The sequence below is a fragment of the Staurois parvus genome, unplaced genomic scaffold (assembly GCF_062004578.1).
Source record: "Staurois parvus isolate SC_StPar_1 unplaced genomic scaffold, SC_StPar_1.0 ptg000440l, whole genome shotgun sequence".
Classification (NCBI taxonomy): domain Eukaryota; kingdom Metazoa; phylum Chordata; class Amphibia; order Anura; family Ranidae; genus Staurois; species Staurois parvus.
The window spans coordinates 2,531,930-2,547,809 of record NW_028318236.1 but is presented as its reverse complement, the minus strand read 5'-3'; the positions used below and the strand labels follow the sequence as shown (position 1 = coordinate 2,547,809).

At 42.0% G+C, this 15,880-nt stretch overlaps 1 protein-coding gene across 1 annotated transcript in view; it reads left to right on the top strand.

Annotated features, from left to right (window-relative positions):
* Window positions 1–545: 545 nt before the first annotated feature.
* Window positions 546–15,880, top strand: part of LOC149454010 (dead end protein homolog 1-like) — a 35,090-nt gene continuing 19,755 nt past the window's right edge. The window contains exons 1-2 of the mRNA XM_089687922.1: window positions 546–578; window positions 2,662–2,779. Coding sequence (XP_089544048.1) covers window positions 546–578; window positions 2,662–2,779 — 151 coding nt within the window. The remainder of the gene's footprint in view (window positions 579–2,661; window positions 2,780–15,880) is intronic.

Genomic DNA, 15,880 nt, shown 5'->3' with positions numbered 1-15,880 from the left:
GCTCTCCCAGCGTCAGGGCCCAAAGGTTCTGCGTCACCCAATAGCATTTTGTTCCAGAAAACTGAGCCAGGCCGAGAGGAACTACGATGTGGGAGATAGGGAACTGTTGGCAATTAAAATAACCTTCAAAGAATGGAGGTATCTCTTGGAAGGAGTCGGCCACCTGGTTATGATTTTCACGGATCACAAAAATCTGGAGTATCTAAGGTCCGCCAAGCGCCTAAGACCTCGACAGGCTAGATGGGCTTTGTACTTCTCCAGGTTTAACTTTCACATAACCTACCGCCCAGGATCCAAAAACGGGAAGGCAGATGCCCTTTCCCACATGTTCCCGGACCCAGAGGAGCCTTCTCCCCCTAACATAATTTTGTCGGCCTTAAATTTCATGCTGATCTAACCCAGCCTAAAGTCTTTGATCAAGCAGGCCTCTGCACTATGCCCTGAACCTGAACAAAATCCGCTTAGAAGGCAGGATGGTCTTCTGTATTACAGGGGAAAAATCTTTGTACCCCAGGAAGTGAGGTCTCAAGTGCTAAGGGCTCTTCATGACCATCAACTGGCTGGACACTTTGGAGCCCGTAAGACAATGGAACTAATCCAGCGATCCTTTTGGTGGCCTAACCTGAATCATGACTGTAGAGCTTATGTGAAGTTGTGCAGTGTGTCTACGGAACAAGGGAGACAAAGCCAAGGCCTGGGGGTGCTGAGGCCTCTGCCCATTCCTGATCGACCCTGGGAGATGGTCTCAATGGACTTCATTGTGGATTTACCGCCCTCAGAGGGGTTTACTACCATTCTGGTAGTGGATCGGCTATCCAAGATGGCCCACTTTTTACCAATGGTAGGTACGCCATCCGCACCAGAGACTGCACTAACGTTCATCAAAGAGATTGTCAGGTTACATGGTCTGCCCAGTAATATCGTCTCAGACCGAGGGGTGCAGTTTACGTCCAGGTTCTGGAGAGCCCTTGGCAAAGCCCTGAAGGTGGAACTCTGCTTATCGTCCACCTACCATCCCCAGAGTAATGGGCAAACGGACAAACCAGACTTTGGAGCAATATTTACGGTGCTTCTCTGCCTTTTCTCAGGATGATTGGGCATCTCTACTCCCATTGGCAGAATTTGCCTACAATAACTCAGTCCATTCTGCCACAAACCAGTTGCCATTTTGGGCTAATTATGGATTCCACCCTTCCTCCATACCTGACACCATTCCCGAAGCGTCGGTACCCGCAGTACAGGACAGACTCTCCATGCTACAGAACAACTGTAAAGTCCTCCGAGAATCTATACTGAAATCCCAGGCTGATTATAAGAAACACTACGACAGGAAACGGAGAGGAAACCCTCCTCTGAATATTGGAGACAAGGTTTGGCTGTCAACTGCCAATCTAAAACTCCCGTGCCTGTCACGTAAGTTGGGTCCTAGGTACATTGGCCCTTTCCAGATCAAGAGGGAAGTAAATCCAGTGGCATTTGAGCTGTCTCTTCCAGAATCATACAAGATCCACCCAGTTTTCCACGTCTCCCTACTCAAGCCAGCTGTTTCTGATCCTTTTCCAGGGAGAGTAGAGCCACCTCCTCCGCCGATAACAGTTGGGGTGGAGACGGAATATGAGGTTGAAGCAATTCTGGATTGCAGAAGGCGGGGAAGACAGATCCAGTACCTGGTCAGATGGAAGGGGTACCCACTTGAAGAAAGTTCCTGGGAACCAAAAGGGAATATACATGTCCCCAGGCTTCTCCAAGAGTTTCATTCCAAGTATCCTGAAAAGATGGCCCAGGTGGGCATCTGGAGGCTGCCCTTTAGAGGGGGGCACTGTCAGGGTCCTGTCCACAGCAGGAGTTCTGGCGTTTCTGCCAATACTCTACATGACCGTAGAAGGACACATCAGCCTCAGTCTGGTGCCAGACGGCCTTTATAAGGAGACTCATCACTTCCTCTGGTTGCTGGATGATCTCTAGCTCCCCGTGGTTTGTTCCTGTTTCCTGTGACTTGTGACTTCCTGATTCCGACCCGGCTTGTACTTGGACCTGTCTGCTCTACTGAACCCCTGATCTGACCTCGGCTTGGCTAAAGGATACTCTCTCTCTTGCTCCTCCATGTATGACCTCGACTATCCCACCTGACCACGTCTGTTCTGTTCCCCACCCGGTACCTGACCTTGGCTCCAACTGACTAACCAGCAAACATCCAAATCCCGGAAGGCTTGCATACCACACACAGGTGCCTCCAGTCTGCAGACCTATCCCCGTGCACCAGCTGTGCTCCTGAGTGGACCACCAACCAGCACCACTACAGGCGGCCTGTGCAACTTTGGGCCTGACTCCCGCTGTCCCACTCTCAGGGGAGTCCGGAACATAGCCGCAAGGGAAGCCCTCTCTCCATTAGCCTCCATTACCAGGTACGTGATAATAGATGTCTTTATTGAAAGTAAAGTAGTTGTGTGTAATTATTTTCCCCACTGTATAAATCCTGTATTGTAATAATATATATTAATAACAATCAACCGAGTTGCATGAGTGTTGATCAGAACATAAAAATGGCTTCCTACCCTGACTGATGTTCACAGGTCTGTGAGACTCTAGACTGGTCTTTTTTTGCAGGCAGTGGTGGTAAAATATCAATAACAGCAGCAACTCTTTTTCTTATTGCAACAGGTCTGGATCTCTTCAGTGAACAAACTGAATAAAGAAGCCCTTTCACAATGGGTGAAAGAAAATAATGTCTTACTTGAACAGGTCAATGGCCAGAGAATTTACCGCGGGTCCACTGAAGGTACGTGGCACTGATGAATTGCTATGTAAGGGCCTATTCTCATCCATACACATGACAATAATTGTCTAAAACAGGGGTCTTCAAGCTTTTGAATCAGAGGGCCAGTTCACTGCACTTCAAACTTTGGGGGACTGGACTGTGACCAATGAGAGTAGAAAATGCCTTTGCATCGGTGGAAGTAAAAAATGCTATAGGCTTTGTGGTCAGTGGGAGTAAAAATAAATTACATCATTGGTGTCAGTGGGAGTGGGCCACAGCCAGCCCACGGGCTGCAGTTTGGAGACCCCAATATAAAACATGATGTAATGTTTTCAAATACGATTATGTGCTTTTTGTTTGGTTGGTATGTTTGGTTAAAAGTGGACTTTACATTACAGTAACTTTACAAATCTAGTATACCTGACATGTCACAATACTGTATACAGAAACAGTATAGCTTAAAAAAAAAACTAATTGAAGAGCTCTGCTAAGTGTCCAGACTAAGAAGATGTCATCAGTTTGGCTGCAGGCAGCAAAGCATTCCCTCAGTCTCCTGTAAATCAGACTTCAGCATTTTAGCTTTTTATTAATAGGCTGCAGCATGGAGTTGATGTACTGTATTTCAAGTATATCACATGTAAAAACAGTTGAGAAATGCATTGAATCCAGGAAATACATGATTGTGAGTTCTCTGAGATAGCATCTCAGTCCAGGAGGTAGATACTAACCCTGGATAATGCCTTTCCGTCCTTCTGGAAAGGAAAGTGGATTAAGTCACAATGTCAGGTGGAGTATTGTGATAACTGTGAGAAATAATGCCTGGAAGTGTTATACTTGCACATTACTTTTACTTTAAAGTGGACTTTTCCACCCTTTCACTAATTTTTACTAGGGATGCACTGATACATGGATGGTGCTGACCAATCAAAAGCCCTCTAGCCCGAACTGTCATCCCTGCAAGGAGAGGAGAGAAAGCCGCTGGGAGTGCAAATACTGTCCGCTTGCTTTCCTCTCCTGCAGCTGAGAATACGGAGCATCTGCCACCAGGTATACATCCCCACACTCTTCTCTCCTAGTGTTTGCTGCGGGAAACCTCCTTGCACCGCTCCTGTGTGAACTCTGACAAGCCTGGGTTTACATAGAAGCAGTGGGGAAACAGCATGCTATTTGGCAAAGAATCGCATTCCTGTTCAATTCGTATGCTATTCTTTGTGGTGCAGTTTGCATCCATACATATTGTATTGACGAAAATCACAACACAAATTACTCAGTATCAGCGAGTACTGGACTGAAAGTATCAATACTCTGTACTTGCCGATCAAAAAAGGGTATCAGTGCATCCCTAATTTTCACATCAGCATGAAGATTGCATCAACAGAGCCAATGAACATCAGTCATAAGACTGATGTCGTAAGACTCTCAGTGTGAGACTTCTTCTGGTGGCAGCCAGGGATCTCCTTAGAAGGAAGGCCTGTATACACAGGAGAAGACTATATACATCCAACTTCCATAGAGTTTATGGCCATTTCATCCTCCAAGGAGTAAGATCCTTTGAAACTCTAAAAAGGTCACATAGGATATACTCATCAGAATTCTTTTGTTTTGTTGCAACTGAAAAACTGTGCTACAGTTATATATTATATATATTTGGATACAGGCTCAATTTAAGATTTTTTCAGGTATTTACCAAAACATATTCATGCTATAGTTATATAATGGATATGGGCTGAAAGTTCACACTCTCAGGTTTAATATGAGGGTATGTACATCCAAATTGGAGTAAGGGTTTAGGAATTACAGCTCTTAAGAGTAGCCACCCCCCATTTTTCAAGGGACCAAAAGTAATTGGACAATTGACTCAACAGCTGTTTCATGGCCAGGTGTGGGCTGCTCCTTCGTTATTTCTTCATCAATTAAGCAGGTAAAGGGTCTGGAGTTGATTCTAAATGTGGTATTTGCATTTGTAATCTATTGCTGTGAACTTACATCATGCGCTCAAAGGAGCTGTCCATGCAATTGAAACAGACCATCGTAAGGCTTCAAAAAACGAAACAAATCCATCAGAGAGATAGCAGCAACATTAGTAGTGGCCAAATCAACAGTTTGCTACATTCTGAGGAAAGAAGAACACACTGGTGAGCTCAGCAACATAAAAAGGCATGGACGCCCATGGAAGACAACAGTGGTGAATGATCGCAGGATCATGGTAAAGAAGAACCTATTCACAACATCCAGGCAAGTGAAGGACACTCTCCAGGAGGTGGGCGTACCATTGTCAAAGTTTACAATCAAGAGAAGACTTCACGAGAGCAAATACATAGGGTTCACTACAAGGTTCAAACCATTCATAAGCCTGAAGAATAGAAAAGCCAGATTAGACTTTGCCAAAAAACATCGAAAAAAGCCAGGCCAGTTCTGGAAAAGCATTCTATGGATAGATTAATCTGTACCAGAATGATGGGAAGAAAAAGTGTGGAGAAGGCTTGGAACAGCTCATGATTCAAAGCACACAACATTATTTGTAAAACATGGTGGAGGCAGTGTGATGGTATGGGCATGCATGGTTTCCAGTGTCACTGTGTCATTGGTGTTTATTGATGTGACAGCAGCAGCTGGATGAAATTTCAGAAGTGTTTAGAGATACACTGTCAGCCCAGATTCAGCCAAATGCTTCAAAGTTGATTGGACGGCGCTACACAGTACAGATGGCCAATGATCCAAAATACACTGCAAAAGCAACCCAGGAGCTTTTGAAGAAAAGAAGTGGAATATTCTGCAATGGCTGAGTCAGCCACCTGACTTCAACCCAATTGAGCATGCATTTCACTTACTGAAGGCAAAACTAAAGGCAGAAAGACGCACAAAGAACAACTGAAGACAGCTGCAGTTAGAGCCTGGCAAAGCATCAGAAAGGAGGAAACCCAGTCTTTGGTAATGTACATGGGTTCCAGAGTTCAGGCAGTCATTGCCAGTAAAGGATTCTCAACAAAAATTAAAAATGACCGTTTTATTTATGATTATATTCAATTGTCCAATTACTTTTGGCCTCTTGAAAAAGGGGGGATGGCTACTCTTAAGAGCTGTAATTCTTAAACCCTTCCTCCAATTTGGATGTATATACCCTCAAATTAAACCTGAGAGTGTGCACTTCCAGCCCATATCCATTATATAACTATAGCTTGAATATGTTTTGGTAAATACCTGAAAAAAAAAACTAAAATTGTGCCTGTGTCCAAATATATATGGACCTAACTGTATGTCTTTATTTCGGAACATGGACTATACTTGCACTAGCTCTCTTTGAGACAGTTTTAGCGATGACCACATTCCCCAGGCACATTTACATCAGTCCATCTTCTTGTAATTTCCATGGCTTTCTCTACCCCCCATCCCACCTTTCTCTGGAAAAAGATGGAAGGCACTACTCCTTAACACCTTAAGATTGGGCACACGTGGTCGGCTACCTCCAAGTCTTTGATTAATGTCCCTGCCTCCAAAACAAATTGCAAATGCTTAAAGCATTGGTACCTGTTTCCAACCCGATTACCTTGAGCACTTCCAGGGTACTCTCCACACTGCTTCAGTTGCTGTACATCATTGCATTTTTAAGTTAGAAATGCACATTTTAGAATGTGTGTGAAAAATGGGGAAATTGGTCCAGCACTGAAAGGGTTATACCCATTTTGTCTCCTGAATACAGTATACAGCAAGCCCTGTACCAAAAATGTTGCCCAAACAATGCCTGTAAAAAGAACAGCAAAACAGAGTGACAAAATGTGAGCATGACTAGCATGATGAAAGACTTAGGGCACCCTGGGATAAACAGAAAAAAAAATTCTGGCGGTGATCAGTACCCATGGTCAGGTTTTGGCTAACAGTGGGAGGGGCTTAAAGGGGGATAATTAAACAGAATCTGTGCCTAGCCACTATATACACTGCACACTTATAACAGAGCCCCCCTACACAAGAGACACCAGAGTTTCCTTTACATCAGACTCCACAGAGTTCTGTACATCAGAATCTGAAGGGTTCCCCCTTACAGTGCAAGGGGGAACTCTGTGGACTCTGATGTAAAGGCGAACTTTGACGTAAAGAGAAACGTTGTGGACCATGATATAAGAGAGAATACTGCGGACGGTAAAGGGGACCTCTGATGTAATGTAGTCTTTGGTCACCAGGGCACCCTTTACATCAGAGTCCACAGAGTTCCCCCTTGCACTGTAAGGCTTGTCTCACATGTGCTTTTTGAATCGCTGAATTGCTGTGTTTCTGCCTGCGATTTCAAAACACTCTGCCAAGAGAAATCGCGGAACTGCGCGTTCAGGTGACATTCATTTTAATGGGACCTGAGACATGGTGTGGTTCTGCTGCGATTATCACACGATACATTACACTGCAATTGCAGTAAACCGTATTGTTGGAAGCATATGAACACAAATTTTATCACAGTGTGACACTCATTCATGGTGTTTGTTCATTCATGATCATTAAGGATTACTGTACTATATATTTTTTTATTGTTACGCTGACACATTGGCGCAAGCCTCAATATACTATGGAGGAGTTGATGGAGCAGTTCCCTGAGATTCACAGATGGATGGCCTTGTGATGGTTGTCTGTAGGTTTTTATGTATTATGCTGCACAATACTTTAAAGGATAAGTTCACCTTTTGACAAAAAATTATAAATGCACATTTGTTTGCAGGTAAAAAAATGTGCATTTATAAATTTTTATTGGAGGAGCCTGGAAAGCATTGCAGCAGATTGCTGGTGCCATGCAGGACTCCTACAGACTGTCAGTACATCCTGTATGCGAAAGCTGATACACTTTGATAGGAAGAATCAAATGAACTATCACAGCGCCATAGTAGTTCATTAAGAACTACAAGCCAATAGCCGTTAAGGCTATCGGACTTGTAGTTTTCTCAGTCACAGAATACTGTGAATGAGTGACACGGCTGGGCAGGTGGAGCCCCTCACAACTGTGTGTTTTAAAAATTTTGACAGCTGGAGTAGAAGATCCCCCGCTAGCTGTCAAAGCGGTGGAGCAGAGAGGGGCGGGTGCCAGTTCTTTCATAACATGTTACATGTTATGCCCTGAATATGGGTGTACCATGCAACATGTTATGAAAGGTGAACTTATAGGGCATAGTAGTGAGTACGTTGGTGTTTCAAATAATAAAGATCAGAGGGGAAGATGGAACCCTCATAGTCTAGTAGTAACATTTTATTAAAAAATATATAGAGTTGCACTTATATTACCGTATTTGCCGGCGTATAAGACGACTGGGCGTATAAGACGACCCCCCTACTTTTCCTGCTAAAATTTAGTGTTTGAGCTATACTCGCCGTATAAGACTACCCCTCTTCCAATGCACACCAGTGGCAGGAATAGTGCCCCATCATTGGTATCAGTGGCAGGAATAGTGCCCCATCATTGGTATCAGTGGCAGGAATAGTGCCCCATCATTGGTATCAGTGGCAGGAATAGTGCCCCATCATTGGTATCAGTGGCAGGAATAGTGCCCCATCATTGGCATTAGTGGCAGGAATAGTGCCCCATCATTAGTATCAGTGGGGGGAATAGTGCCCCATCATTGGTATCAGTGGCAGGAATAGTGCCCCATTATTAGTATCAGTGGGGGGAATAGTGCCCCATCATTGGTATCAGTGGGAGGAATGGTGTCCCAACATTGGTGTCAGTGGGAGGAATGGTGTCCCATCATTGGTGTCAGTGGGGGGTGGAATAGTGCCCCATCATTGGTGTCAGTGGGGGGGGGGAATAGTGCCCCATTGTTGATGTCAGTGGGGGGGAGGAATAGTGCCCCATCGTTGGTGTCAGTGGGGGGGAGGAATAGTGCCCCATCGTTGGTGTCAGTGGGGGGGAGGAATAGTGCCCCATGGTTGGTGTCAGTGGGAGGAAAGGTGCCCCATCGTTGGTGTCAGTGGGAGGAATAGTGCCCCATCATTGGTATCAGTGGGAGGAATAGTGCTCCATCATTGGTATCAGTGACACCAATGATGGGGCACTATTCCTCCCACTGACACTTGCTGACCCTGTTCTCGTATGGTGCTGCTGCAGCCAGCATATGTGGTTGCAGCAGCACCTCTACACTGACCACTTACCTGCTGGTCCTGCACTCGATTTTCGCGGGGCCGCTCGGCTCCAACCCCTTCGCCGGTGATTGGCCGCCTGTGTGCCTTTCCTGAGCTACAGTTCTGGCGGCCAATCACTGGTGAGGAGGCGGAGCCGAGCAGCCGCACGAACATCCAGTGGCCGAACTGAAGGCGCAGCCGCGCTTCCTGGACCGGATCGTCGTGGGACCGGAACCAGGTAAGAAACAGCCGCTGCCCACTCCTGTACTTAGTGTCCCTTCCATTGGGGGAAGGGGGGGGCGGTGGCGGCAACGCGCCGCCCCCCTAAAAAGTGTCAGTATGCCGTATACCGGCGTATAAGACGACCCCCGACTTTTGAGAAGATTTTTATGGGGTAAAAAGTTGTCTTATACGCCGGCAAATACGGTATATATAAAAACATTCCGCTTTGAATAAAAAAGATGAAAACCTGATGGGCAGCTGGATCTCAGGCTTCAGAGACAGAAAGTTCCGGTTTCTCCCTTCATCTAATATAACCTAATAGACTCCTCCTTTTCCTGTGACCTATTCCTTTTGATTATGGGTAGTAATATCTTATAGTTAGATACCGTAAGTAGGTATACAAGGATGGTGGTGGGTGTAGGAAGTATTATATAAGTATCCTGAAAGAGCTGGCACACCCATAAGAAAGTGTTGTAATAACAGGAACAGGAAATAGGTCATAGGAAAGAAGGAGTGTTATTTGGTTATATTAGATGAAGGGAAAAACTGGAATTTCCTGTCTCGGTCTTGCTCAGTGCGAGGGGCAAAACGCGTTGGAAGGAGCTTCTGGTTTCTGGTGACATCACCCCTGGTCCATGGAACACACATGGACCAACGGCATTCCTGGATGGCAATCCAGCTGCCCATCAGGTTTTCATCTTTTTTTATTCAAAGCGGAATGTTTTTATATATAATGAAAGTGCAATGTTGCAATATTAAAGTGGAAGCACTGTACTATAAATTGTACTATAAATTGAATAGTGTTGATGCACCAATATATCGGCTGCCGAAAATTATTGCTAGTTCTGACAAATGGGCAGTAGGTGGAACTTGGGAGAGAGTAAACTGCCAATCCACTTCCAGCCCACCATAGAAACTACTAGTGGTGCACCGAAATGAAAGTTCTGGTGCCGAAAACGAAAATTCTAAATACGCTTGGCCGAAACCCGAAACCGAAATGAGCAGTTTTTAACCATTTCCATACCGGGCACTTTTACCCCTTCTTGCCCAGGCCATTTTTCAGGTTTATTGCGCTCTCACACTTTGAATGACAATTGTGCGGTCATACAACATTGTACCCAAACTAAAATTTTATCATTTTCTTCACACAACTAGAGCTTTCATTTGGTGGTATTTAATCACCGCTGGGGTTTTTATTTTTTGCTAAATTAACAAAAAAAGACCGAAAATTAAAAAAAAAACATGTTTTTCTTTGTTTCTGTGATAAAAGTTTGCAAATAAATAATTGTTCTTCATAAATTTAGGCCGAGATGTATTCTACTACATGTCTTTGGTGAAAATAACCCAAATTAGGATGTATTTTTTAGTTTGTAGGAAAGTTATAGAGTTCACAAACTATGGTATAGATCTGAATATTGATCAATCCTGAAGTACTGACGGCCAATCTAATTTCTTGAGGTCCAAGAATGTCAGAACAGTACAGATATCCTCCAAATGACCCCTTTTTGCAAGGTAGACAGTCCGACGTACTTCATAAGAGGCATGGCGAGTTTTTTGAAGTTGTATTTTTTTGTCATAATTTTTTGGAAAATGAAAAAAATTATTTTCACTATTTTTTTTTTTTACATACCGGTACCAGTGCAGTACAGCGTTGTCATATAACTGGCATGGCGGTGATCAGGGACACCGACTGGTGGCAGTATGAAAAAAAAAAATTATATTTTTTTTCTTAAATTTCTTTTAAATTTTTTTAATTATTTTTAATTTTTTATTACTTTTTTCAAGATTTTTTTTCATATTTCACTATGTCCAAAGTAGTACAATGTTACCATAGTAACATTGTACTACTATGGGAAAGTGATCTGTATTTTTTTTTTTTACACAATTTGCTTATAGTAAAGAATTACTTTGCTATAAGCAAGCATTTACCTGAATGACATTGATTCATTCAGGGTTTTTTTTTTTTTTTTTGTGCTTAGCTGTGATTTGGCCACAGCTAATCACATGACATGTGCATGTGATCGCTTTGACCATTCACAGCTAGACACTAGTATACAATGGATGGCATGAATGAAGCCATCCATTGTATACAACTGTCATGTGACCTGCTGTGATTAAGCACAGCAAGTCGCATGGTAGCGGCAACGGGGGCCGGTATTCAAATCTGTCATCGGCCGTGTCCGAGGTACATGGCCGGTGACAGGCTGCGCGGCTCTGCAAGCGTCAAAACTGCACAAGTGCCGGAGTATGCCATATGGCGTCCACCCGGAAATCTACAGCCTTTTCCCGGCCGCCAAACAGCTATTGGTTAATAATGAATGTATATTTTTTGGAAAAAAATACACTTTGATTAAAAAAAAGCAATACATGCCCCGATTTTTTTGTATAATATGAAAGAGGATGTTATGGCGAGTAAATAGATACCCAACATGTCACGCTTTAAAATTTTGCACACTCGTGGAATGGCATGAAACTGCGGTACTTAAAAATCTCCATTGGTGAAGCTTTAAAAATTTCTAAAGGTTAGCAGTGTAACGTTACAGAGGAGGTGTAGTGCGAGAATTATTGCTCTTGCTCGGACGTTCGTGGCGATACCTCACGTGTGTGGTTTGAACATCATTTACATATGTGGGCATGGCCTACGTATGCGTTCACCACTACGTGCGAGTAGGGGGGGAGGGGCACGTTAAACTTTTTACAAAAAATGTATTTAATGTTTTTTTGTTTTTGCACTGTTCTTTTAAAATAATTTTTAATCATTTTTATTCCTATCACAAGAAATGCATGCATCCCTTGTGATAGAAATAATTAGTGACAGGTCCTCTTTATGGAGAGATATGGTGTCAATAAGACCCCACATCTCTCCTCTGCAATGTAAAGCATTGGATCAAAAAAGAACCACTGATCTAGTGCTTTAACAAAAAAAAAATGGCCTTAATGGGAAGTGACGTCCAAGGGCATAGAGATGTGTGGCGGCCATCTTTCCTTCACTCATCTCTATGCTCAGCGTCGGGATCGATGGTTTCTCAGGTTAGGCTGAACTACTGAGCGGCGGCCGTTGGTGGCGGTGAGGGGCAGGGTTTTTTTCGGTACCTGTATCAGTGCTTTTTTTGATTTCGGCTGATGGCCGAAAGGGGTGTTTTTGGCCAAACCGTTTCGTCCATGGAAATTTCAGTGCATCCCTAGAATATACAGGGAAAAGGCAGCCTTGGTATTTTTGTGGACAGTTTTGTCCCATTTATGGACTTTTACAGACAGTAAATATCAGGGTGATTTTTAGAAACTGTTCGTACAAATAAGGATTGTTGGCAGTCCTGATTGCGCTGCCACCATGCTGGAGTTTCATCCACTGCCTCTGCTGTACTCTGTGTCCTGTAATGACATAGAGGCTGGTGGATGGAACCACAGCTTGCAGTGGGGGAACAGATATCGGAAACACCCGGAAGTTTCTGCTGGAAGATCTTATGAATGGGGAAGATGAGCATTAACTCTTTCACTGCCACCAATGTAAGGATTACACACACTCCTAGCAGCTTTAACAGACACTTTACAGACTGAATGTCAGCTTATTCCTACAAGTGGTCCTCTCCACTGTTAATTCTGGGCACCACTGCATCACCTGCGGGCCCATAACGGGCATGACTGGTCTCTTTCAGTCGGGTAGAGGCAGGGTGGATTTGATTTAAATCAAACTGATTTAAATCACGATTTAAATCACTAGTCAGTAAGGCTTGATTTCAATCCTAGTTTTCTACATAAAGACTAATTCTTGCTGGTATAACTTTAATATGCAAGAAGATGAAGATTTTTAGAATAACAACTTTTCATATTAGTTTTTTATCCCCAGTTTAATAGGTTAATCATTCATATTTGGACAACTTTTCTGTTGTACTTAGGAAGGAGAAAAATAATCATTACCTTAACCATTAGCCGCCCGGCCAATGGCCGTTTGGCGGCTTCAGAAGTGTCTCTCCGTTCCGGGTACACGCCATTTGGCGTGCTCCCACACATGCACCGTTTGCGCTAGTGCAGAGCGGCGCAGCAGTGCGATCTGTCATCAGCCGTGCACCTCGGACACGGCCGATGACAGATCCGAGTACCGGCTCCCGTTGCTGGTACCATGTGACCTGCTGTGACCAATCACAGCAGGTCACATGACAGTTGTATACAATGGATGGCTTCATTCATGATGCCATCCATTGTATACTAGTGCCTAGCTGTGAATGGTCACAGCTAATCACATGCACATGTCATGTGATTAGCTGTGACCAAATCACAGCTAAGCACAAAAAAAAAAAAAAAAAAAAGCTTAATGAATCGATTTCATTCAGGTAAATGCTTGCTTATAGCAAAGTAATTCTTTGCTATAAGCAAATTGTGTAAAAAAAAAAAAAAAAAATACTGATCACTTCCCCAAAGTAGTACAATGTTACTATGGTAACGTACTATTTTGGTCATAGTAAAATATGAAAAAAAATCTTTAAAAAAATTAAAAAAAAGTAATAAAAAATTAAATATAATAAAAAATTAAAAAAAAATTAAAAAAAAAAAATATTTTTTTTTTTCATACTGTCACCAGTCAGTGTCCCTGTTCACCGCCATGCCAGTTATATGATGACGCTGTACTGCACTGGTGACAGTATGTAAAAAAAAAATAGTGAAAATAATTTTTTGCATTTTTTCATTTTCCGAAAAATTATGACAAAAAAATACAACTTCAAAAAACTCGCCATGCCTCTTATGAAGTACGTCGGACTGTCTACTTTACAAAAAGGGGTCATTTGGGGATATCTGTACTATTCTGACATTCTTGGACCTCAAGAAATTAGATTGGCCGTCAGTACTTCAGGATTGATCAATATTCAGATCTATACCATAGTTTGTGAACTCTATAACTTTCCTACAAACTAAAAAATACATCCTAATTTGGGTTATTTTCACCAAAGACATGTAGCAGAATACATCTCAGCCTAAATTTATGAAGAACAATTATTTATTTGTAAACTTTTATAACAGAAACAAAGAAAAATGTGTTTTTTTTTCAAAATTTTTGATCTTTTTTTGTTAATTTAGCAAAAAATAAAAATCCCAGTGGTGATTAAATACCACCAAAAGAAAGCTCTAGTTGTGTGAAGAAAATGATAAAATTTTAGTTTGGGTACAATGTTGTATGACCGCGCAATTGTCATTCAAAGTGTGAGAGCGCTGAAACCAGAAAAATGGCCTGGGCAGGAAGGTGTAAAATTGCACGGTAGTGAAACGGTTAATAATAACAATTTAAATAGATTTATTCAACTGAACCAATAACATTCCAGCATATGTTATTTGCTTAAACAAACATCCATGTTTGGTAACTAATTTGGCTAAACAAAATATATATATTTTAAGAAACTTAGACTGTCAGCCCCTTCCTCCTCACACTTCGTTTCACAGATCTATTCCACTCCAAACAATCAGAAAAATATTGTTTCTATTCTATTCACTGAACTTCTTGAAACTTAGCACTGAAGGGGTTGATTCTGTATTCATAGGTTTGTAGAAGTTAGGATTAAGGTCTTTTTCTTAACTCTGTTCATGTTATAACATTTTTGCTGTGAAGAAGAGGCTTGTGATCTCCGCTGAGTCAAATTCAGTTTTGAGAACTGCAAAAGTAAACCAATCATCTGTGATAATATCTTGTAGGCAGAGAAACTGCCCAATAATCTTACAAAAACCTCTGGAAGAGCATGACATTGTGAATGGATTCATGGAATTTATTTACCAAAAAAATGAACATATACAGCCTTATTCTACATAATTAAAAAACTAATCTTTATTTCATGATGGAATAACCTTTGGATGGTAATATATTTTCCTCAAAAAGCATTTTATTTAAAAAAATCCGATTTAAATAAAAAAAAATCCGATTTTAAATAAAAAAAAATCAGATTTTTTTGATTTTTTAAAAAAAAAATCATTGATTTTTATCCACCCTGGGTAGAGGCTGCTCAGTGAACATGCGCTCACTCATCCTTCCTCAGGTGAATGAATAAGGACATGTATTATGTCATTTCCACGTTTAGAACTTTCATTCTGTAATAGCTCTGGCCATGTGAGCAGCTAACAGCACTATTTGCGCTCCATTAGATTCAGTGGAGTACAGGGGAGGCATCAGGAGTCTGAAATGAGATGGCATATTGCAGGTCACAGGTCCTCTTTAATGACTTCTTATGTATCATTAAAGAGAAGCTGTCACCAGCAATATGCTGTTGGTCCCCTATGTGATAGAAATAACGATTTATGAAAAAGAAAAGTCTTTAAAAAATTGTGACATCAATTTTTACATAAAAAGTAACATATAGAAATAAAATGGAAGCTCCCACATGCACATACATGCATAAGCACATGCATTAACACATGACCTCTTATGTATCATTAAAGAGAACCTGTCACCAACAATATCCTGTTGGTCCCCTATGTGATAGAAATAACCATTTATGAAAAAGAAGTCTTTAAAAAAATTGTGACATAAATTTTTACATAAAAAGTGACATAGAAAAAAAATGGAAGCTCCCACGTGCAAATACATGCATAAACACATGCGCCATGCTTGCATTAACACATGCACTGTATCTGGCTATATATGGAAATGATATTGATACAAGTATTGTATATTGCCATGCACACTGGAGTAACAACAGTTAGGGCCATTATTCAGTTAAAGTGTTACTAATCCCACAACAGTAAAATCAGTCTGTATATGCAGTAAGAAATGCTTGTTATTCTCACTGTGGAACCTAAGGGGTTAATCCTCTGCATTGTGTA